The following is a 24,060-nucleotide window of genomic DNA, read 5'->3' as shown; positions in this document are numbered from 1 at the left end:
TGGCTCTCAGAGCTGCCTGCAGGCACTCTCAGGGGGTGATGAAACACAGGTTGGACCTCAGCAGACCCTTCTTGGCTGATGGGTCCTGTCAGACTCAACAGCCTGTCCTGCCCAGTCCCAGGGCAGCCAGGAGAGACCAGACCCCACCAGCACTCCCAGACTCGGCCACAGCTTCCAAGCCTGGACAAATTTCCCCACTGCTGTTCCCAGTCAGCACACAACGCGATCCGTAAGGGTGCAAATCTGTTCAGAATTTGGTCCTGGCAAGTTCCAAAGGTGCAAACAAGCTGACATCACCAGGAGCTCTGACTTCAGCGCCAGCGATGAGATTCCTTATTGGAAATGCTAAGGGCTTTTTTTTTAAAGCTTTTTCTGAAGAAAGTTAATTTTAGATTAGTCCCTCAGGCTGTGATAACTCCTCAGCGTGGCTCTGTAAACAAGAGAGGAGAGTCTTCTTGCATTTATAAGATTCTGATGCAAATAATCCCATGAACAAGAACATTAATAAAAGCTGCCGTTACTGTATTCCTGCCTTTGCAGCTGTAACTGATAGAAAACTTTCTCTGCAAGGCTCAGTTATCTCCTGAAAATGAGGTGTTTCAGGAATGTTAGTCATCTGAGACTGTGTGTTTTCTAACAGCACCAGTTCCAGCACGGTGTGTTCAGGGGGCTGCTCGTGTCCTTGCACTCCTCAGGTGGGAGCTGAGGGGCTTTTCCAAGGACAGGGGAGCCTCCAGACAAACCCAGCACCTCCTTGGAGAGTTGGCATCGAGCTCTGTTTTAAATTTGGCTGTGGAATGAACTGGATGTCCCTCAGCTGCCATTTAACCTGGGATGAGTGATGGGGACAGCCACCAAGAGCAGTCACCAGCTCTGTGCTTGGCATGAGGGTTTGAAGGGTGAGCTCTGAGTCCAAGATGCTTCCCCTGGCCCAAGCTATCCCACTGCTTGGAATGCCACATTTGGGAGCAGAAGGAAAGCATTTACAGGGGCACTGGGCTCTGCAGCCTGTTAGTTTAGGCTTAGGGGTCTTCCCACACATAATCTCCTCCTCCCTTTCAGCCAAGGCTAAATCACGCCTTCCATGACCAGCTTTGCCTGGAGAAGAAGAAACTTCTCTTTGCATTTGTTCCCACTGTGACCTTCTCTTCCCCCCACAGCTCAAGGACCAGAAATTCTTCCTTTCTGTTTTTAGGCATGGAAAAGTAAGCATATACTTAAACATTTTTCTAAGGTTTATACTCAAGTCCAACCCTACTTAAGCAAAGAATTCACAGATGATATTTACAAGTCCAGTGTAATTACTGCAGGGCTGAAAAACGAGTTCTGCCAGTTACGGTGCATCACTGTTTTTCTTTTTTCTTTCTTTTTTTTTTAATGTTTCAATGAACAATGTGCCTTTCATTTCCTGCAATGCTGTTCAGGTACTTGCAGCTCAAAGCAGTGAAGACTGCATTAAAGCCAAAAAGCATTTGGTTTGGGCATTACACATTTTTATTTTTTAGAGAAACGCCTCTCCCTCTTCAGAAATTGTTTGAGCAATGGATTTGGCACACATTTGCAATCAGCTGTAATAATGAAAGCTGCCCCTGCTCACTTGAAATGGGAAAATTCACCAACTTCTTTAAAAAGAGCTCGCTCGTCTACAATCAAAGTGCTGTGCTACCATCTCTGAGGCACCGAATCAGAGTCCCCTGCTGGAGAGCAGCTGTCAGAAATGACACAGCATTCTCCTGCTCTGCACTGCACACCTCGTGTGCACCTTTACGCTGCACTTACTCACTCACCAGTGCCACCACATCAAACACAAACCCTGCCTGACATCCCCTCACTGACAGCAGCACCACAGTCATTAACTGCTCTGCTACATCCTCCCTGCCTCTCTCCAGAGCTCAGCTCCTCATGGAGCAGAGCAGAATCTGACTCTTAATATTCTCTGAAAGCCAAAATGGCAAATATCCCCACTTTGCAGACAACAAGAGCAAAAGGTTTCCCTACAAAAGTTTAAAATAATCCTACTTACAAAAAGAAAATCTATCTGATAGCTGCTTCCACCACTGAAAGTGAGAATAAAAGCCCGAGTGAGTGTCCACAGCAGTGCTGAGCTGGGAATTCAGTTGTTCCTGATCCCCAGGCATGCAGTCACTTCACTACATCAGACTACCCATTTTGTCATCCTCCCTTCACTGAAAACTAGTTTGTTTATAAAACACAACACCAAACCAGTGCATTTAACAAGTTTTTAAAATCAATAACCCCCCTCCCTTTTTTTTTTTTTTTTGATTGGGTGAATTGCAAAATCACTTCGTGGTGCCAACTGAAATGAAGCTTTTACATACCATTAGGCAACTACAAAAGTGGGGAATTTTCCACATGGTTGTTCCACCCAGCTGGTCAGAAAAAAACCCTCGTTTGAGCAAAATATCAGGGCATCAAAAAATGTTCTTGCCCTTCAGATGAAGTCACTGGCCTCTTTCATTATTGCCCCTGAAAATTTCCTCACCCATACAACAAACAGAGGAATCCTGGATTTTCTGCCTCTCCCCAAAAAGCTGTTTCCCATGGTGACAGAGCAGCACACACCCTGTGTTGGTTTTACCCCCAGCTCCAGCACAAAACATCTGGACCTTGGACTGTCCATGACCAACAAGCCCTGTCTTGCCTGCATGGCCATCATGCTGCACCTCTGCCCTTGGAAACAATTAAATGCTTAATATTTCTGTTAAATATTTGCAGTGGTGACTGGATGGCTGCCTGGAAACTATTCTGGCTTAAGGAAGGCTGAGGGAAAGAGCAGAGTTGGTGTTGAAGCCACCACTAAGAGCAGAAGGTGTCACCACCTTCCCTGTCTGTGATGATCCTGCTCCAGAAAATGAACCAGCAAAACCCACTAGAAAAACACCAGGAGTGGTTCTAAAAAAAAAAAAAAGCTTTTTTTTTTTCCCATGAACTTCACTTCAATGAAGGTTAGGCACACAGGCTTTGCAAAACAACACATACAATTTAGGATGATAAATTAAAATCTGTAGTAGGAGGCCTTCTTTTTCAGGGCCGTATAGTTGACCCTTCTGAACCTACATTACTCAAGGTATGCAAAATATATGTGTATAATAAATAGCTCTAGAATTTATGGAGTGGAACAGAAAGGATATTAACAGGCAAGTAGAGAGGCTGTATAACCCTCACAAGGCCTTTAAAGATTTATTTTTTTAAAATGAAGGAATGCATGCATGGAAAAGGCAGCCCTGAATCGATACACTTCTTTGTGCCTTCCAGAAACACATGCAAAAATGCTTCCAAATCTGCCCTCAATCTGGTCACTCCACTGTTGGCATCAGTGGGAATGAGATTATTCACGATTCTATTTTTTCCTCGACTCAAAAAAAAAAAAAAAATGAAAAGAAAAAAAATAATTAAAAAATTTTTTTCCTCTCTGTGTGGGCTCATTCCCACTCTCAGTAAAATCAATTACAAGCCTCCCATTGACTCCTGAGGGATTTGGATCAGGCCCTGTGGAAGTGGGTCTACAGCAAGTGTAGAACAACGCAGTTAATATGATTTATTGTGTCCGTTCCTGTGCGTGCAGTTTTTCATTTTCTAAAGGCTGCAGTTTTGCTTTCATCCTCACGTCCAGGAGATAAGAGCTGCAGATTTGTGTTGATCTATGCTGGGTACCCCGGGGCTGGGGGCTGTGTGTGCTGGGAATGAGCTCAGCCTGCCCGGGGGGAAGGAGCCCTTCAGGGCCAGCTCTGGCTCAGAAAATCTCCCACACACGCACTGCAGAAGGTGCACAGCCACTGAGGAGGCTGCTGCTGTGGGGAAAAAATACCCTTTAGTAAAACTGAGAAAAAAAAAAAAAAAAAAAAGAGAAAAATCCTTTTCCTGTTTATTAAAAAAAAAAAAATTAAAAAAAATAAAGTACCTTTTGCAGGTCAGCAGCAAAGTTCCAAGAATTCGCTAAAAGATTGTTTTACAAAGAAGACTCAGGCTCCAAATCAGAGATATTTCATTTCACTAGGCTTTTACAGATTCTACATTATTAAACACTGACATTGCTGCTTTTCGGGGCAGTTCTTGAGTAGCAAGCTTTGTTAAAGACCAAGAAACTGCAGGGTAAGATGAACTGTGCTTTAATAGCTGAGAAAGAATATTATCTAAACATGAAATAATAACATGCTTGGTGCCTAATACATTCTAAATTAAAATATGATTTAATAAACACAGGCAACATATTCCCCATAAAAAAAAAATAGCAGAATTGGCAGAACAAAAATCACAGTTTAGTCAGTTCTTCTCTTAACCTTGCAATCCTTTGGCTACAAATTAGAATTTCTGTGAACAGGATTGATAAGGGAAATTAGACGCTGTCTTTCAGAAACAACAGCCATGTTTTAAGATGGTATGTTTAGAGATGAACAGCACAAAATCTATCAAAATATGAAACCTTTCATATCTAATGGGAGGAAAACACAGGAGCCCAAATAGCCAAAATCTCAGCAGCCCCATGAGCCCTATGTTCCATGTCCTAGGATTCATGCTGCTAGTTCAAAGGTTTTTAGGTACCTAAACCTCTTTTTCTTCCCTTAATATTAAACCCTAACCCCAAAGCAGTCCAGAGGAAGCCCCTCAGCCTCACTGTCCCTTGTAGGGGTTTATGGCAAAGCAGTTATTGCTCTGAGAAAGGGAATTCACACCTGTATCACTACAGATACAGTATTTCTACATGGGTTTACACACCCCAGAAATGGTGATTCAGGGGCATAAACCCTTCACACAAATTCTCTTTCCTGTAGAGCAGACCCCAAGTACAGCAGATAACACAATCTACATTTACATCTTACGAAAAAAAGTTCTGGTTATAGATAAAAGAAGTCAAGAAAAACTACTAGTAATAATCATCCCTTATTCTAAGTCCTAAATATAAGTAACAAAACAAAACTCAGTTGCTGATGGGCCAACAAAAATTGTTGAGGTCTACCTTAGCTAAACACAAAGAGGAAGAGAAGCTGTTCCATTACACACATAGTCATCTTTTCACATACAGAAATCCACTATTACTGAATGATTTTTTTTTCCAGGCTGCTTTACAAAGCAAACCATTGGTCCAGCAGAAGCCATCGCTTCCACTTTGAATGCAGAGAATATGAGTTTTCCCAAAAGTGCAAGTTCTTCTAATGCTTCCACTGCAGCCACTGCCACGGGAGAACATGGAGAGAAGCACCAAGGAGCTGTGGCTGAACCTCCCTGATCTGTTTTCCTGTTGTATCTACACCCCTGAATATCCTGACTCAAGGCCCAGGGACTGAAAGCCTTTGCTATGGAGGAATAAGGATAAGGGTTGCATACAGCAGGCTCTTTTATGGCATCGCCCTAATTAAAATTAATTTTAAAGGGGGGGAAAAAAAAAGTCTCTCTCCAGGATTGGACAAAGAAATGCTACTTTAGATTAGTGAAGCAGTAGCATTTTAACTATGAGGAGAGTGCACAACCTATTTGTAGCCAACCCATGTCAATTATTCTGAATCATCTTTTTATCTTAGACATGGGGGAAAAAAAAAAATCTTTATAAATTGGGGCTGTTTTAATATCCCAAAGCAGGAGCAGCAGGTAAGAACTTACCATTTTCTGGCTGGTCCTTAATATCAGCTTCACTTGGCTGGCTGGGACTTTCAGATTGACTTGAATCTGAAAAACATAAAATACAGCCAAAAATTACAGGGTCTGCTGTGGAAAATAGATCAGAGGCGCCAGACTTCCTCAAAAGGCTGAGAGTACAAACTGAGGACAGGAGTGTTGCACTAGGACATGATAATGGCAAAAGTCCCGTGCCTAGGTAATACGTTTGCTAGCCAGAAAAAAGGAAAAAAATAAAAAGAAAAAAATTAAAAAAGGGAATCTTGTTTGTGGCACTACACAGAGTGCTTGGGGTGTGTGTGTGTTGGCATAAATTAAGCTTTGAGAATCCTTCTTTTTAAAGAAGGCATATTTAAATGACTCTCCTACATGTTTTTTTATAATGCAGCCTCTATGTTGTATACAAACCAGAGCCTTACTCCAACACATAGTAAAGTCTCAAAACATATCTCCAAGCAGGCATAGAAAGGTAACTTAGCAACCCTACAGAGTCGTGGAGATTGTTGGCTACACATTTCTGGAACAAAATCTGCAAAACTGAGGGAAGAGCTGATTTTTTTTGGCGTGCTTTCGCAGTGGTTACAGCACCACAAGATCCCTAAAATGCTCGGTGCTGGTGATGATTTGCAGTGGGATAAGTGAGTCCAGATACTGGGTGACCTGCTTTAGAACTTGTGTAAATAATCCCACAAACCTCCCAGCTAACACTCTCCAACAAGCAAAATTTATTTGCCTAAAATAATAAAATGATCTATAAAAGGGTGTGTGTAAATATGAGCGTTTTGCATTTTTTACACATTATTAACTCTACTTTATGTGAAGATGATCGCTCTTTGGTCCAAAATTTATTCTTAGTGGAAGCTTTAGTCAAACAGTATTTTCCTTCTTAATTATTTCTGTCACTATGGACTGGGAAAAAAAAGTCCCTTTACCTGTGGAAAAAATATTTTTTAAGAAATCCCTCAAATAACTGGTTTTTTGCAATTAATACATTTTTTTCCTTTCCCCAGAAATTCTGTAATTTGTTGATCCTGTAGAAAAAGTTTTTGCTGTGAAACAAAACTTAGGCAACGAAACCGCTTGCTAATGCCTCAACACCACCCCTCATCGTGGCAAACCCATTTTCTGACTTCACCTTGACTTTGCAGAGTTTGGAACTAGCTGTCTGAAATTTGACCACATTTCAGTGAGAAGTCAACGCAAGATCAAAAGGTCACGACACTTAACTGTGATTAAATTGAAAATCTTACTTCTATTGCAACAGAGTCATAACACCACCCCTTCTTTTTCTTTGAGGTATTAATAGTGCTGGAAGAAGCAGTACTACTAGTGACCTTGGGTCAAGCAATGCTAATTTATTGCTTTAAAAAGGTTCCTTGCTTTTAAGCAAATGAAGATTTTAATTACCGCAGAGCACTATAAAGAAAATGCCTATTTTAAATATTCAAATTATATTTTTACCTGCTGACTGTCTGCTTTAGGTATCATTCAGAAGCTTAGAGGACAATCTTGTATAAATTAAAAACTACAAGTAAAAAAAAAGCACCCACAAAACAAAACTTGATGAATTTCAGAATATAATCACTCAGAATATATAGCAAAGAAAGCTTCAGTCATGATACTTCTATTAGAAATCAATTAAATTTCCCTAAAAAGTGATATATACCCAGTATGTCACAGAATCTATTTCCTCTCTTTTGAATTTAGTATTTTTAATAATTTTGCCAATGAAGCTAAAGGGGAGAAAAAAAATCCTCACTTCTGCAATTTTGTTTTAAATATTGATCTACTCAATAATCTCTCCCTGAAGCTGAAATCAGTGCCAGCAGATACACTATGGGGGTAACACGCACAGCGCTGTTGTATTCTGGATTTTGGCAAGAAGTTTCGAGTTTCCGATACCGCAAAGGTAGAAACAAAGGTAAAATATCAGGAATGTAAAATATTTAGTTAACGTTCAAAGTCAACATTCAACGGATTTCATTTTACAGGGCGGGCATCAGCCTTTTGCTTATTTTTTAGGTTTTACTTTCCCTCCAGCCAGCCATGGCTCAATCAGAGTTTGGGCTTTATGTTTCAAGTAGGCTCGGAATTCCACAAAAAATTTATAGATCTGGAGAAGCTCCCGCTGAAATGTGGGACTGGGAGCGTGTTTCCCTTTCCCAGAATTTTGGAACGTGCCAGGCAGGCGGCGAGAGGGCGGCGGTGGCGGCCGCGAGAGCCGGGCTCGGCGCTGGCACCTTGGCTCCAGCACAGCCCTGCAGCCGGTGGGCAGCACGCACAGCCCAAGCTGCTCCTGCCTCGGGAGGAACAAACAAAGTACTTTTGTCTGCCTCGAGTGCTGTTTTTCCAACACCAAGGCTGGTGGCACAAGAGGGGCTCCACTGGCCGTAGGACGTTTGTTTGCACGCCGAATCTTTAACTTTCTCCCTTTATCGCCACCATGGCGTTTTTCCTAATTCTGTTTCCCCGCAACCCACCCCCTTCTGCTGAAATTAAATATTAATTTCCCAGGGAAAGACAACACAGCTTTAAGCACTATTCTTCGTGGAGAGGCGCAGGGCAGTAAAACACAGGACGAGGTAGAATTAAAGCCACTCAATCCTGCGGTGGGGATCACGGGAGGCTACCGAAAACATGGACTGGGCAAGCGTGTGCTCAGCATTGTTATGCAAGGTGGCATCTTGTGGAAACCCCAGATAAGAAGACTGAGTTGAGGCACTTAGCCAAAATGTTTATATGCAGAATTTTGCTTCCCTGATTTTATTCAGATGCCGCAGATGATCCGGCACATATAAATGTGCCGCCACATGGTTAAGGGATTGGCAAAATCAGAGCCGTTGTGTTTTACAGTCTTGCCTAGGACGAGGGAGTCTTGCTCAGCCTCCACCACTCGCTCTCTGCTTTTTCAGCAGTTGGCACTAACTCCTGTCGCGGCTTTTTTGTTGTTTTGCACATGGAAACTTTCAAATTCCAGTTTTCTGAACGTTTAGTGTTTTGCGGGCTCGGCTACGACAGGAGGGGGAATGTCTGTCCTGCTGAGTCAGTTAGCCAAACAGGTGACCGGAGGAATAAATTAATTTTTGCCCATACATAATTGATATAAATGGAAGATCGTTTTCATAAGCATTTGCATTAAATCAATAAAATCACTTACTATAGAGCAGTTTAACAATTCATTTGATTTTCTCTTTTCTATATATTTGATAGCCACTCTGCAAAACAGTATACACTTTATGCCTATTTTCTTTAGCAACAACACTGCCAGTTAAATTCTACCACCTGCAATAATTAGAGCCATTGGAAAACATACAAAACAAAATATACAGTAGATGCGAGCCCCTCTTGAATCCACGGCCCCCTGTGGCAACGAGTTTCATTGGTGCCTTAAGCTAAGGCTGGTAGGAAGCCAAAGAATCTGTATATTACAATAAAGTGCATGTTATTAAGGGGAGGATTTAAATGATTTCAGATGGAGTTGGAAATATTATAGTGAGGAACCACTATTAAGATTGCTGATTAAAAAAAAAAAAAATCACCAAGGAATCTAGTTTTATGTTTAAGGAAGCTTAACCTTGAATAGCACAAAGGGTTTTATTTGGGGGCTTTTTTAGTTAGAGAAAAGTTAGTGGCTGGAATGTTTAACCCTGAGCTAGCTGGGGTTTGAGTGAGTCTGTGCACTGGGCTCAAGGTTACTGGTCAAGAGAAGCTCAAGCGGATCTGCTATCAACCACAACCATGGCAAACAGGATCAAAAAAACATGTTGAAGCTATTTTACTCTCCACTTCCAAGAATCAATTATGATTAAGGGATAAAGGAAAAAAAAAATACGCAAACAACAAAACAGGCTAGTTTTTCAAAGTAGCATTTCCTCTCACGTCTCTATTCTCCGCTCCCTTTTGGATCTGTTCCTTAAGCATATGCTAGCTCAGCAGGACCCAGCCCCAGATCTGCCTGATCCCAAACCCTATGCAGGCAGGGACCTCCAGCTCCGGGACGGAAGCTCTGGACTTCTCAGGCTGCAGTTTTCCCTTTCAGCTGCAGCAGGAGCACAGCTCCAGCTGGGCTGCACGGCGGCTGCAGGGAAGCAGGGCTGGCGGCACTGGAAGGGAGCGCTCCATTGTTTGGAAAGAATAAAACCTTCCCAGGAAAGTCTGGCCCGTGGACAGCACCAATGTCAACAGACTGACAATGTTGTTCTTTTTTGCAGACCGTGACACAGACGGTGAAGTGTTGTTGCACTCCTCCACCAAAAAAGCCTCTTTTGAGTGCCATGGCACTTGCAATTGCTAAACCACTCCATGGCCACCTGACTGGGGAGAGACGGGACACTTTGTGGAGCACTCCCAAAAACACACTGTGTTTTCCAGGGCAGGCTGAATCCAGCCTGGAATTCACTGGGGTGGCAGTGACCCTCCTCATTGTCTGCTGGTTTGCGCAGACCCAGTGAGTGGGTGCCAAGACAATTTTTTACCTCTGCAGAGCAGCTCCCTAGCAGAACATGAGCCTCTGAGCAGCCTGTGAGCTACCACAGGTGCAGACACATCTATCCTGGAAACAGTAAAGGTGATCCCCACGTAGTGCAGGAAAAAAATGACCGGCGATGCCAGATGAGCAGGGCAGCACCGCCACTGCCCATGCTGAGCCTGCTCTGCAGTGAAATACAGAAGGTTCCTCTCCTCCACCAGCCCAGCACCTCACAGGAGCACCACAGAAGTGCACAAGCTAAATTTTCCATTCATATCATGTTTTGGGGGTGGGGGGAATACTGTATAATAAACTGACATATTTTATTCAAGTTTCAGAGCCCTATTTGTAATAAAAAATTTATATGGCTGGGTCGTATTCATGCAATAAATTTTTCATCTATAATTTTGGGCATGGATTCTACCAAAGATTTATATACATTAAAAAAAAAAAAAATTGAAATCATGCTCTTTTATATACAGTCTTATGTGGTGCGCTTAAGGGATTTACAAACAGAAACCAGCACCAGGACTGGGGCTTTTTTACACTCACTTTCCCTTCATTATACATTATAATATAAACACATAGGGGTCACTCCATACATGCTACAATTATTATTTACGGCGATTTTGGTGGCTACTAGGATTTCTTTAAAGGAAGGCCTGGCTCTCCATTTTACTCCAGCCATTGCTTTCAAGTCAACTTTAATAGGGAGTTCAAAGTGCTCCATTATCATCTACCTCACCATCACACATGTACACGCCAGCACCAGATTCCCAGTTTTATTCCATACCCCTGCACTGTACACTCCATCCCACGGCTCCCCAACGAGGTTCTGCACTGGTAAAATCCCTGTGGTGCCAGCCTGGTTTTTCTTTTTTATAAGGCGAGGACTCTTAATTCCTGTACACTGGGAAAGAGATTATCTTTGATAATGGAAATGTAAATCAAAGCTTGCTGTTGTTTATTCCAGACAGACATTTGTGTGTTAAGTCTGTTTATCAGGCAACACTTTGTCTAAGCCAGGAAGTAGTCAGCCTTTGTAACAAGATGTATGCAAATGATTTTCCCATCAGCCCCTGCCACAAAACTTTTGTGGCAAAAAAAAACCCCTCCTTGTTACTTCACCAGTAAGACGCTCCTAAGCTACCCCGTAAGCAGACTAGCAACAAAACAGCCAGCTAGACTATGCTGATGAGTTTGAATGAGCCCAAAACATGTGCCCACAGTCTGTTGCTCGGTATTGTAAGCAGACTTTGTGTATTACATCTGTTTATCAGGCAACACTCTGTCTGCTGGGCCGGCTTTGTACCAAGGTGGACGCAAACAAAGATCTCCAAAACTCCCTCCCTAACTTTTTTTTTGGCTGCAGAAATTCCCCCTCACTTCCCTCCTCGCTGGGAATAAGAAGGTGAAACTTCACCGAGACCCTAAAGCTGTATCAAAATGGTTTCATTTTAAATCAACTTTCTTTGTTCTCACAAGCCCATAAATGATTTACTGCTATCGTGTGATAGCCTAGAATGTGGGGAATCTGTGTATTCCCATATTTGTTCCTTGATATTACAAACAAGTATTTGATTCACTTGTAAATGTTTGTTTTTAAAACAGTTTACAGCCTTTGATTCCTGCTTACTGATTCATTTCTGGAACATTTTCTATTTATTCCTTTGCAGTAGCAAACGTTAATTTTGACTTAATTCAAATTGTCATCAAAGGCTTCCTTAAGAAATCCCACAGCACAGATTTTATTTGTTATAATAAAATATTCTTAAAGTAAACATCGTGCGACTGTGTTTTTTTAATTCCAAGAGATACAAAAATCCGTTACCCAAAGGATTCAAATTGGTTCAGCCCTTTTTCCTAGACAAAATAAACACTTTAGGACTTTACTTGTTTGTATTCTCCTCAGTGGTGCTGTATGCATCACCAGCTAAAAACAAAGAAACTTTTAGCTGCTCAGACAAAATGCAGAAGCTCCCCAAACAACGAAGCGGGGGGGGGGTGGGGAGGCATTCAGAAAGTCTGACAGTCCATTCAATATAGGGATGATGGCCATAATGCATCCAGGGTCCCCTTGCTAATTAAATATGCATTGGCACAGTTTTGATCGATGCAAGCCATGGATCAGATGACACACCTGCAAAATCTTGAGCCCAGAGCTCCCAGGAAAAGGAAAATACAGGCTGTCTCCTTATCTTTGTTTTCAAAGGCTCTCAATTTCTGTGCTTAGATATCTAATTTAATTCTCTCACCCCTCAGCAAACTGGATTACGAAAGTCAATACTGCCATTGTGCATCGACAGGAACACACAGCTTTCCTTTTATTCAATTTAGCCATGACCTTTAGACAAAGATAATGACAACTGTCTAAAAGTAAGGTAAGGCCTTAAGGAAGACCCTGCTGAGGGGCCCCTCTCGCTTTCCGTGGCTCCTCCAGCCAGGAAGAGCCCACCAAGCCATGGAGCAAATCCCGAAATAATTTCCCTCCCCAGAGCACAATGACCAGGAGTAGCCTGGCAGAGGGGCTCCCTCGGCCTCCAAGGGCTCTGTCCCACCCTGAGGATCTGGGACACGCCAACACCAGAGGCCAGACCCTCAGGAACCCTTTGCCAAGAGGTGGCCACCTCTCCGGATGAAGCGCTCCAGGAGCAGAGCCGGGCGCTTCCACAAGGAGGGACCACGCTGCCCCATTTTCCCTGCGGCTGCTGGGGACACAGTGAAATGGAAGGGTCAGGAGAGCAGCACCAAGTTGTCATTGCTGGCCCTGGCGCTGGGGAAGAGCGGCACCCCCAGAGCTGGGATGGAGCCCGCGTGGCGCGACGGCAGCAGCAGCAGCAGCAGCAGCAGGAGGAGGAGGAGGGAGCCGCACGCGGATTTTCCTGGAGCTGAGCTGGAGCCAATGGAAATGACATTACTTTCCAATAGGTCTCGCATCAATATTTTTAGCAGCCTCCCTACAACGAGATAGCATCTTTCTAATACATCTGTAAGGGAAGGAGAGAGAACATGCTCTCAGCTAACGAACAGCTATCAGGCAATAATCCACTTTGCTACCTGCAGATACAGGTTGTACCTGAACCAGTGATGGAGGCATATAAAAATTCATATTGATTGAGCAGCCCAACTCCACAAAATGTGAGCTTCCATGCTGCACAGGGTTTTAATTCTGCAGGATTTTTTTTTAGCCGCATTTAAAAATACACTTGGCATTTCTAGCTGTGGACCAATATTTTTCTCATGTCTTTTTATACAGATTTGGAGGGAAAGATATTTGTAATGGAAAAAAAATATGTGCAAAGTTGGATTGCTAAGTTTCTGTAATCTTGGGAAATAAAAAAAAGCAGCCTATGTAAGAGCTACAAGAAACCATATGGATCAACAAGAGCTGCCCTCATATCCCTAGGAAATATATATTAACCTACATTTCATCATCATAAACCCCAAAATAAAAAATCTAATTAGAGTCTCTACCCTCAGATTCACTTGCAAAAAATTTGCTTATCCCCCTCACAAAATGATTTACAGTACTTACATCCATTTCTTCAGAGTGATTTAAATTTATTGAATCATTTCAATTTTTAGAGAGCTTCCATTTGGATCTGTACGGGTTTCTAGACATATGCAGTGCTCAGTTATTTAAAATTAATTGCAGTACAATAATTTTAAATTGCTTCACACTATACGAATCTCAAGTGCTTTGAAATATTTGAACCATTCTATTTAGAAGCCATCAAACTTCTGAGCACATGCATCAAAGAGTTGTTTTAAAAGCCAAAGGGCCATCCTGATGATCCCAAAGTGCAGGTGAGCTCAGCTCTGGGCATGCTCAGTGCACACAGACCTGGATTTATAGAACAATTCAACAAATTTTGCCCGAATGTCAATCTTTAATTAACAAAAACTGATCCTGTAATAATTTCAAACCACTAAAAAAATTCTAAAACTAGAAAAGCACTGTTATAAAATAATGGCATACATTAAAACTATTATTACTTCTAATGTATATTTATAGAACATCCTTTTATCCTGAAAATTAAAACAGCTTATTAACATTAAACTAAGCTTTACAACACCTCTGTGGGAAAGGTGAGCATAACTATGCCCACTTTATGCAGGGATGAAGGAGGCACATAGAGGTTAAGTGATTTACCTTGAGAGGCACAGTTACTAACAGGAGTAAAAAGCACAGGGCCAGGCTCCTGAGCTCTGGATAATAAAGTCTCCCTCCCACCAAAGCAGCCATTACAATGGCAATGGCAGAGCCCACTTAGGAAGCCTTCAACTACATTATGTAGAAAATTATTTGGTAGAGTGGATCCAAAGTCACCTAGAAGGGGCTATTTCCAGTCCGCTCGGCTCCTGTTTCACTTGCCTTTCTTTTTCTCATTAGTTATTTTGAAAAACAAGAAATCATCTCTCTCCAGAGTATTTTCTATCTCAGTTTAACAATAACAATAGTATATAGGGTGACTAAAGAGCTGGTTTTGCAATGCCTGACTTCATCTACAAAGGCAAGTGGAGATGAGCCTGTGCGATGGGCAGATCTGGTAGCTTTGGTCAAAGACCCTCCATTCTGCTTTTGTGCGGTTTTACCCTGGTGAGAAAACCACCATCAGCAAAGCAGGATTATGTCCACCATATGGTGAGACTCCATTGGCGATCGTACAGCCACCCAATTAATCTCTATCCCCCACCATCCCCTTGTTATTTATTTATTGTGACAAACTCATCCTTCTGGGACCCTGGGCGGGGAGCAGTGTATTCCCAGGCTATTGGCGTCAGTGCCCATCCTCATCCTTTATCCCGGGCAGGAGCTGGCGAGCTGGCGCCTTTCCTCCGGCCAAGGCGCACCGCGCTGCAAGGTCACGCCCAAGGAGGATCTCTGGATTTTCCGGAGCAGATTTTTTTTTTCAAAACTGCCTCCATCAGAAAGCCAAACAAGCCCTTGACAACAAGCACACGCTTCACAAACTGCTGTCCAGAGCTGGCCATTCTAGCGGCACACGGATAACCACGCTGTTCGCGGGGACCATCAGCGTGCTCCTACATTTCAGTCCGTGCCTGTTCCCAAAGTCTCTCCACAGCCTCAGCCATTCCAGGCTTCGTCAGCCAGCAAAAACAAAGAAAAGCCTTCACCACACCAACGAACTGGGCACGAGCCCCAACCTCCTCCTTTTTCAATCTCTCCCTCTTCTCTTTCCTCGAAAGGACAAGTGCAACATTTTCCTGTGATCAACCGAAAACTCAACTAGGAATCTGTACATCCAACAGAGTGAAGAATACTTAAAAAGAACTAATATCTCAAAGAATGGGCCCATTTTCCCTATTCAGGATGATTCTATTTCACACAGGGAAAAACAATGTTGATGATAAAAATATGTGTGGCTATTTCAGAAATAAACAAAAGATGAACTAATATTCCATGGAGATTCTGTCAATAGCAGATTAATAACAAGTTACAGATGAGGCAGTCTAAGCAAAGTTTAGGTACTATTTTTTTATTGTGGATCTACACTTGCAGTCCCGTTTTCACAACTCTTTTATTTTGATGTACCTGACACTTTTCCTCTTGGCTCCCATTTCAGTCCCTCTTAAGTACGTATTTGGTTGTAGTGGCCAAATTTTTTTTTCTTTTTTCTTTTTTTTTTTTTTTCTGGCAGATGTCTTTTCCTTGTTATGTGCACTGCAAGGAGTTCAACGTGGCATGTGAAAAATTTCCATTTCAGGTTTTCTTAAGCTATATACAAAATTAAACTGCTGGCAAAAATACATAGATATATAAAATTATACAGCAGAAAAAGCTGCTCGATAGCTCCCTTTTTTTTCCCTTCCTCCTTTCCTTTTGCCTCTTTTTGCCCCCCAAAATAATTGCAGAAATACTGCCATCAGCCCAAAGCCTTTCTCCAAGTGTAAAGTCAGAGGGTTCTGCCCACAAAGAATTGCCACTGACTGTTGCTCTGTGGATCTGTTTCTACTCTCACAATATTGTAGACTGCGAAGGAGAACTGAGAATTACCATAAAAATCGGGACGTGTTTTGTTGCATCAGTATCATGTTGGCATCAACACCACAGACTCGGGCAGAAAAAAAAGCAGCCTTTTGGTAGGCAGCCTACTTGGTCTGTGTTTCTGCTGTGTTTGTAAGCCATGCAAGTGGAAGAGAAAGTTAAAACTTGGAGAGAAGGAACATCCTGCAGGCTCGGCACGAGTAACAGCAAAATCTGAGGTCCAACCACCATAAATCATGGAGAAATGGAATTATATCTACACCTCAAAGGACACTGGATCACTATAAATACAGAAAAGGGTTGGGTGTATACATAGTTGGCCCCCGAAAAAAATATGCAGCATAATGTGTTGACTCTGAAAATGCATCCTAAAATCCATTTTCACTTGGTCCCAATGCCGCAAGTTCGTATTTTGAGGAAGGAATTTAAAACCAGAAAAGTCCAGAGCTCTCCAAACCCGTAACTACACTGCGTAGACGAAATTTTAATCAAACTTTTAAAGCCATGGTTATGATCTGATGAACAGACAGCTTGACTTGATTACATTTTTAAGTTTCAGTTTCTATTTCTGTTTTAAGATGAAAAAGATCATAGAGTGTCAGAAATTTGAATACTGAATAGCAAAAGCTCTTGCAGGTTTAGAAAGCATATAGAAAAGCTGGCAAAAGAAAACGCTATTCCATTGCCACCATCTGCTTTCTGGCATATTGAAGAAACTTTACTAACAGCAACATTTTCTTGCATTAGAATATCTGCTAATTAGTTTTGTTGTAATTTTTTTTTTTAAATTACCTTTTACACAGAAGGCAAATAGCCAGGTTTTTTGGCTGGCTACACCTTACACCACGTCTGATAACATTTTCACATTAAGTTCAGTTTACCTCACTTTTTTTTTTTCTATCAAAATCCTATCTTTAGCATAGTCAAAGCCTGCAAAAACTTTGCCTTGCTGAGACTAAAGAAAAAAACATCAAACATATGAAGTGTTAAAAATCGCTGAATAACTCAAAGGAAAAAAGATAATTTTGAAGGCGTTTTGGCTGAAATCTATTTTCCTTTGAATTGCATGAGTGTTTTAAAATGTTAAAAACACTACAGAGTGACTAATGAATGTAAAAGAATGATAAAGAGTATGGGTCCAGTTATCAGTGATGTGCCTAAAACAAAATAATTTTGGACAGTCTGCCATGCAAATATTGACTAAAATGTCATAAATAATGTCTGCAACAAAGGGAATCCTGCAAAGGAATATTCTGTTGTACTTAATGCATTGTAGAGTGTGCCTTTTAGCAAGCAGTACGTTACAGAGCCTGAAAACTTCAGTTTGACAAAAAAAATCCCCCTAAAATTCCCCAGACAAAAACATTACTAATGTTGTTTATTTTTTTTTTCTTCAGAAACAGACCGTGCAAAAAGTTAAAGGTGCAGCCTTACATTTGGGAAAGGGTTCACTTAGAAGCTGATTTTCAAAAGAAACCAGTCGTCCAAAAATTACAAACAGACCAAATGTAGCCACCTCATTGACTTACAACTACTCCCTCTGCCATTTTTAACAGGATTTCCACCCATTTCTCTGCTGGCAGGGAAGAGGCTGCTCGCAGGTCTTTGTCAGATTGTACTGAAATCAAATGCAAAGACATTAAGTTGACCACTGCCCTGGGCCAGAGCTGAGAGGTGGCAAAGCTTCTGTTCCAGCACTTCTTAGGGCCTAATTCTGTCTCAGTTCCAGAGTCCAACGGTTAGAAATAAAAATGCAATCCTGTGAGAATTATGGCAGCACACAGAGTGGCCAGGAAGGGCTCCAAACCACCCTCAAAATCACAACATTTTAGTAATTTTACTATTTTTTTAGTAGCACTGGAATATGATGTCAAAATGAGGGAAGTTGCATGAAGAAATCCAGATTACCTACATCTCCACTGACACACTGTGCTATGTGTAATCACAAACAACCCAGTCACTTTTTTTTTTTTTTTCTGAAAGTCTACTAAAAAAAATTAAACCACTGGGTCTACACTGAAACCTTCTGCATGTTTTCCAAAATTTCATTTGTGAGAAAAATTTCACAGCCACTGAGATGACAAAAAACAAAGATATTTTACATTTCTAAAGCATCTTTCATCCAAGATCAAAGAACAACATCAACAATAATTCTCAAAATACTCCTTTGAAACAGAAGTACTAAAAGGAGTACTATTAAATTTATTTTATCTTTATCTAGCTTGATCTATTTTCTTTAGAAAATGCTGGTTACTGTAGCATCTCTCTAAGCAGATGAGGACTATAGGTTAAGTGACTTGACCAGAAACACTTACTCAGTGGAAGTGATAATGCTCACATTTGGGAGTCAAGATTTCTAAACCTTTCATCCACTAATTAAAAACATATATAAATGTAAACTGATGTAGGGAGCATGGAAACCCCTCAACCATCACGAGGCAAGGGAAGGATCTGGAACCAGCAACACAAACCAGCTGGCAGGGCATGCCGTGGCAGCGTGGATGGACAGATCAATAAGTGTGTGACGGTAACAAACTACAAATGAAGAGAATGAGCACACATTTGCTGTTTTTCAAACCTCTTGAAAGAAATTAAGTAAAATTTCTTATCAAAGATGAAAAGCCCTTCTACCCCTGAGCCATGCAGAGAAGTGCTCCCTGCTCTCCCATGGAGGCTCAGGAAGAGCATGGCTTTTCCAGCTGCACCACAGGTCACCCACAAAAAGATTGGTGGGCTGTGTGGCAGGGTCTGTGGCCAAAGAATTTGTTTAACGCGAAACTCAGAATTATTTAAAAAATAAATTACAAGCTGCGTTACACACCATATAATTCAGCCTTTGGGCCAAGATAATTCTTGACATAACCCAACTGGAATTACAGCGGGGAGAGACTTAGCACAGCGCTTTCATAAGGATCCTTTCCCTATCATTGCTGCAATCAGGTCGTGTGTGGGTATAACTGATAATCTCCTGCCTGCTCTGTAACATGGATGAAATGTTATCGACTCTTCTGCCTCGTCAGAGAGCAGCACACGCTCTGCCAGCGTGCACAGAACCCACTGCTGATAAAAGCAGCCCCTGTTTGGAGAGGTGTGCTTTACAGTCCTTGTGGGGTTTTTTTCTGCAGCAGAGGAGCTGTTGGACAATGAAGAAAAACATTTCAGCTCCCCTGAAAGTTTGACTGTTCCTTTTCAAACAATACAACACAAGATTCGGGACATACTGCTGACACAGCAACATGAGTGCCTCAAAGAAACTGTGGGAAATGTCAAATTTATGGTCCTATGGGTGATTGGTGGAAGGTTTCTTCCCCCCCTTCAGCAAGCCTCTGTCAAAAACAGAGCCTCTAGAAAGTTTTTGGCTACGTCCCAGCAAAGCAGAAGGAAGCTGTATCCCACACTTCCCTTGGGACTTAATGAAATATACAGCCTCTGGGCTTCTTTCAATTTGGTCTTTCAGATTGCTAAACCAGTGAAAGAAGGATCCTAGCTGTCACAAACGTCACATGTTTGGGGTCACCTGCTGCTCGGGGGTTCTCATGCCAGTTGTTGACATAATAAGCACCCCTTACACTTTAATTACAATTCACAGTGTGCAAACTCTGCAATCTGCTTTAAGGCAGACAGTCTTTTAAATCAACACTAAATTCTACTACTGTTCGAGCAGAAATGGGAGGAAAAAGATGTCCAGCTGACTGAATAATTGTATTCAAATATTTGTGATCCCAAAGAAAAGTAAGCACTATCCAGTGAAAAGAGCAACTGTATTGCCTGTAACACTTCAGAAAGCGTAGCTAAAACTCGGCTTGCTCCTCACAGTCACGCAGGCGAGGCACGTGAGGCGTTCTCATTTGATGAGCTCTTTGCAGAGCTCCTGCGAGCACAGACCTGAGCACCCAGCTGTGTTTGTCCTGAGCACGGAGCGGGCTGGACACAGTGCCGGACACTGGGATCCCCAAAGGGAGGGAGGGAAACTCTCAAGCCCTCTTAGCACGAATTTCAGCAGGACTTGTGCAATGAAAGCCTGAACGGGAAGACGTGTTTATTTTACTCTGGAATGCTTTATTTAGTTCGGTACAAGAAACATTGGGTCTACTTAAAAATACTTATTATTTTGAGAAACAGATGAGAGTCCTTCAGTTTCCTTGACCACTACCTCTTTTTTAACTATTACTCCTAATAAAGGCATATTGAGACCACCAAACTTGAATAAATTGCACCAGTTGCAAAGGAATAAAAGTCTCCTCTCCTTATATGCTAGAGAAAAATCCATTTCAGTATTCATGCATCTAAAAATGCCTAAAGTAAATTATATTATTTACTGGGCCTTGGTTGCATCCACCTTTTCCCATGGAAAGAAAAAGACCACGAGAGGGGATAACAGAGCTCTGGGAGTACTTCTAGAAGAATTTCTGTGCTTGTCCTGCTAGAAACGCTGTTAAATTGTGGGTTATGGATCACACTGTCCACACAGGAAAGGCAGCACAAGCTCCAGCAGCTGCGCTCTGCACAAATTCACCCTCCGTGCTCTCGGGGAAACAAAGGAGAAGTCAACAGCCTGATACAAGGGCCTGTTCCTATTAAAATCAACAGGAGTGACTCTGGCCACAGGAGAAGTTGTCCAAGTGGCTTCTTAGGGAAGAGCAAGGATGGATTTTCACCATGCCAAAGAGGAAGGATCCTTGTCCCTCGGCCGGGAGGGACAGAACCTCCTCTTGCTGCCTCTCGCGGCTCTCCCTCCTCGCTCGCTGTACCGGCGACCTCAGATAAACTCGAAACGTTTTGAAATTATCATCAGACTGTGAAGCACTTCAATGAAAATCTATAAAACAAATTTATAGTGTGCATTCATGTGTATTATACATACACTTAGAACGGGATTTATCATTTAGCTGACCTTTGGAACACTGGTATTTTTAGATCCAGAAAAATGTGTGTTGATTGTACTTCAACCCAGTCCCCTTACAATGTACCAACTCCTTGATATCTTACTACAGGAAAGATAATTGCAATGAATTTTTATATTTCAGCACATGGGAAGATAAGATTAGACAGTAGGGACATAAAAGCAAACTGCACCACATAAAAGATAAGTTTCTGAAAGTTACAATTTACACCAAATGTTACAGATTAAAATGTTCAAAGCTATTTATAGGACCTTGTGCTGGTCCCATTATAGACCATGGGAAGACAGCAAAGAATCAGCTCTACCTTTTCCTTAATCGCTTCCTCCCATACCTAAAAACCCTTTGGAGCACACAAATTATTACTGATATTAAGACTATTACTAATTCCCATTACCACTCAGGTAAGGACACAGGTGCCTCAGCAAACTGGCCCCAAGGTTACATGTGCTGTGCAGACCTCACCATCCAAGAGGATTGTTCCTGCTCTAATGGGATTAACTACAATCTGAACAACTCATCCCAAAAGGTAAATAAACATTTGATTTCCCTCTGCCGTCTGCATGTGCCACGTTTGCCTCTGTCAACTGAGTGTCTTGTATTTTTAAAATGGGATATTTTTTCTTCTTTATTCCCTACTATTAAGTTGCCACCATCAGCAGCTTGGAAGAAATAAGGAATAACAGCAAGAGAGATACATTTACCTCCAATACAAGGTACACAAAACCAGAGCTGAAAAGCAAATCAGAAGTAGGGAAATGCAGTGAGGGAGGCACACAAAGTGCCACACGATTCCCCGACACGCAGCAGGCAGCAGGCGCAGCCGCTGCCCACCAAAGGGCACAGGTGCAAGGGCAGAAAAAGGAGCCAGAGCAGAGCAAAGTTTGCAGCAGAGTGCTGGCTAATAAATGACACCCTCTGGAAGCTGTGCTGGCAGCGGCAGCGCCCGGCACCCGCTGCCTGCGCGGAGCCTCGCGCTGCTCCCAGCGCCGCGGAAACAAAGAGCGCTCACCGCGCCAGGCCGCGCTCCCTCCAGCGCGCTCAGGAGGGATTTCTCAATCACAGCTCAGCCATATTTTCTGCTTTCTTTCTCAAACTTAACCTTCTCTGAGGACTGCTTCTATGAATAGGCTCAAATTTCAGCCACTCCTGATGAAGGCCTTTACGGAAAAAGTGTTGCTAGAAATGTCTGACAAGGGAAAAGTGATTTTTTTTTTTTTCCCCTCCCCTACTATACAATTACTAAAAACATACGGTGGAAGAGATTCCGTGCAAACCTGGAGTGTGGTCTGTTTTCCACAAAGACAAGGGAGGAAAAGTTGCAGCCCCAACCACGGGATTGATAAAAGAAGGAGCAATGAAGGAAACTACTTTGAAAACAGAAACTCTGTCAGCCAGTGCAGTAAAGAGTAACTGCATACACAAAATTACATGTAGACAGAATCAACCCTGCTTTCAGGCTTTGTGGGTGTGAGCTGTATACAGAGTGTTTGGTGAAGCCCAATTCATGTTCAAAAGAAAATTAAACCAAAGAATAAGTTTTTAAAAGGAGCCTTTGAAGCAAAAAGCAATGATGTGTGAAAGACAGAACCAGAAGAGTTTATTTAAACACACAGCATAGAAAACAGGGAAAACAGAAATTAGGAAACTAGAAGAACAGTCAAGAAGGCATCCAGCAGCCTTTTCCTGGAACTAGAAGTTCTTATATCTATGAATATTTTATCCAGATTCAACTATCTTTTTCAAGTCCTTCCTATTAAAATTTCAGACATTTTCTACAATAAAATCAGAAAAGTGATTAGAAATGTATTGGTAGAAGATATAAAATTAGTTGTGTGTGGATGTTACAAAGGATCTGGGAACCTTACACCCTTTAGATCTGCTTATTTAACTATTTAGCAGCACAATTTAAAATTTGCATATGACTGGTTTGATGCCAAACCATAAGAATAAAGCAGGAATGTCTCTGTCCTATGAATTTCAAATTCAGGGTTTTTTTAACTAAGTCCTCAAATGTGAACTGTGCTCTCTTCCTAAAATTATTATGTAGCCCATGATCTAGGTAGAAAAGTACATGTAAGACTTTAAAAGAGGCTGCTTTTTTTCCCCCTTAAACTTCCTATCAAGAGTAAATCATTTTGTGAACGTGCTCAGAAAATGGATATTTCATGCTGGTTCCAAAAGAGGAATTTCTTCATTTAGCAAACCCAAACCTAAAAATAAGTGTCTAAAACTGAAAAAAAGTTAGCAATAAACCCCAGTTCCTCATGGCACTGCAGTGCCTGACAATGCTCAGTGATGAGGAAAGTCTGTCCCATCCTCTTACAACAGTTCTCTCATCCTGAAGAAGTTCCAAAATACCCTCTGTGATAAAATCAGTCCAGGCAAGCACAGACCCTTCCAGTAAATGTCTCCCAACTCTGCCCATTGCTTTTTTGTGGGACACCTCTGATTTTATGGATGCAAGGATGTACCCAGTCCATCCCAGTGAGTAAGGTGGGAATGCCCATCCTCCTGACTAACCAAGGTATGGGCAGCCAGCCCTCAGCACATCTCTGCAGAGCTCTAGTTTGCCCAGTCTCTGCTAGATACTAATTTTATTATGGCAGGATAAATAAAACAGGAACAGCAAGGTAGACAGAAGACTGCCAGAGGTATTACAGAGTTTACACTGTTATATTTTTATGTATGTGCCCTGCAACTCAAACTTCTGGGCAGAAGTGATGGTGCCATGTAACCCTAACTACAGCCTATGTGTGCAGGTGTGGCTGTGTCCCTGAAGTCCTCCTTCATCTCACAGCCCAGAAATCTAACCTGGAAAAAAGAAGAATGTCTTTCTTGCAAGGTATGTGGTTTGGTCCAAATTGAGGGAAGAAGCTGAAGAAAAATAGTCGTTTTAGGTGCCACAGCTCAGTTAATAGGGGCTGAGTCCATTAGTCATGACAGGCAAGCCTGCAATAAATTACGACTGCCTTGTGCTCCCCCACTAGGCAAAATCCTTCCCTGGTTCTTCGCCACTCCTCACTCAAGAGCAATACCCAGGACAG

At 42.0% G+C, this 24,060-nt stretch overlaps 1 protein-coding gene across 17 annotated transcripts in view; it reads right to left on the bottom strand.

Annotated features, from left to right (window-relative positions):
• The window catches only part of NFIA (nuclear factor I A), a 354,108-nt gene that overhangs the window by 107,810 nt on the left and 222,238 nt on the right, over positions 1-24,060 (bottom strand). For 15 of the 17 annotated variants that reach the window (XM_058030278.1, XM_058030281.1, XM_058030286.1 and 12 more), the window contains exon 3: positions 5,620-5,685. The exons of the other annotated variants lie outside the window; for them this stretch is intronic. In XM_058030278.1, the coding sequence (XP_057886261.1) occupies positions 5,620-5,685 (66 nt within the window). The remainder of the gene's footprint in view (positions 1-5,619; positions 5,686-24,060) is intronic. 17 annotated transcript variants of the gene reach the window in all.

Source organism: Melospiza georgiana, chromosome 9 (assembly GCF_028018845.1).
Source record: "Melospiza georgiana isolate bMelGeo1 chromosome 9, bMelGeo1.pri, whole genome shotgun sequence".
In the NCBI taxonomy this organism is placed as follows: Eukaryota; Metazoa; Chordata; class Aves; order Passeriformes; family Passerellidae; genus Melospiza; species Melospiza georgiana.
This window is presented reverse-complemented; position numbering and strand designations above follow the sequence as displayed.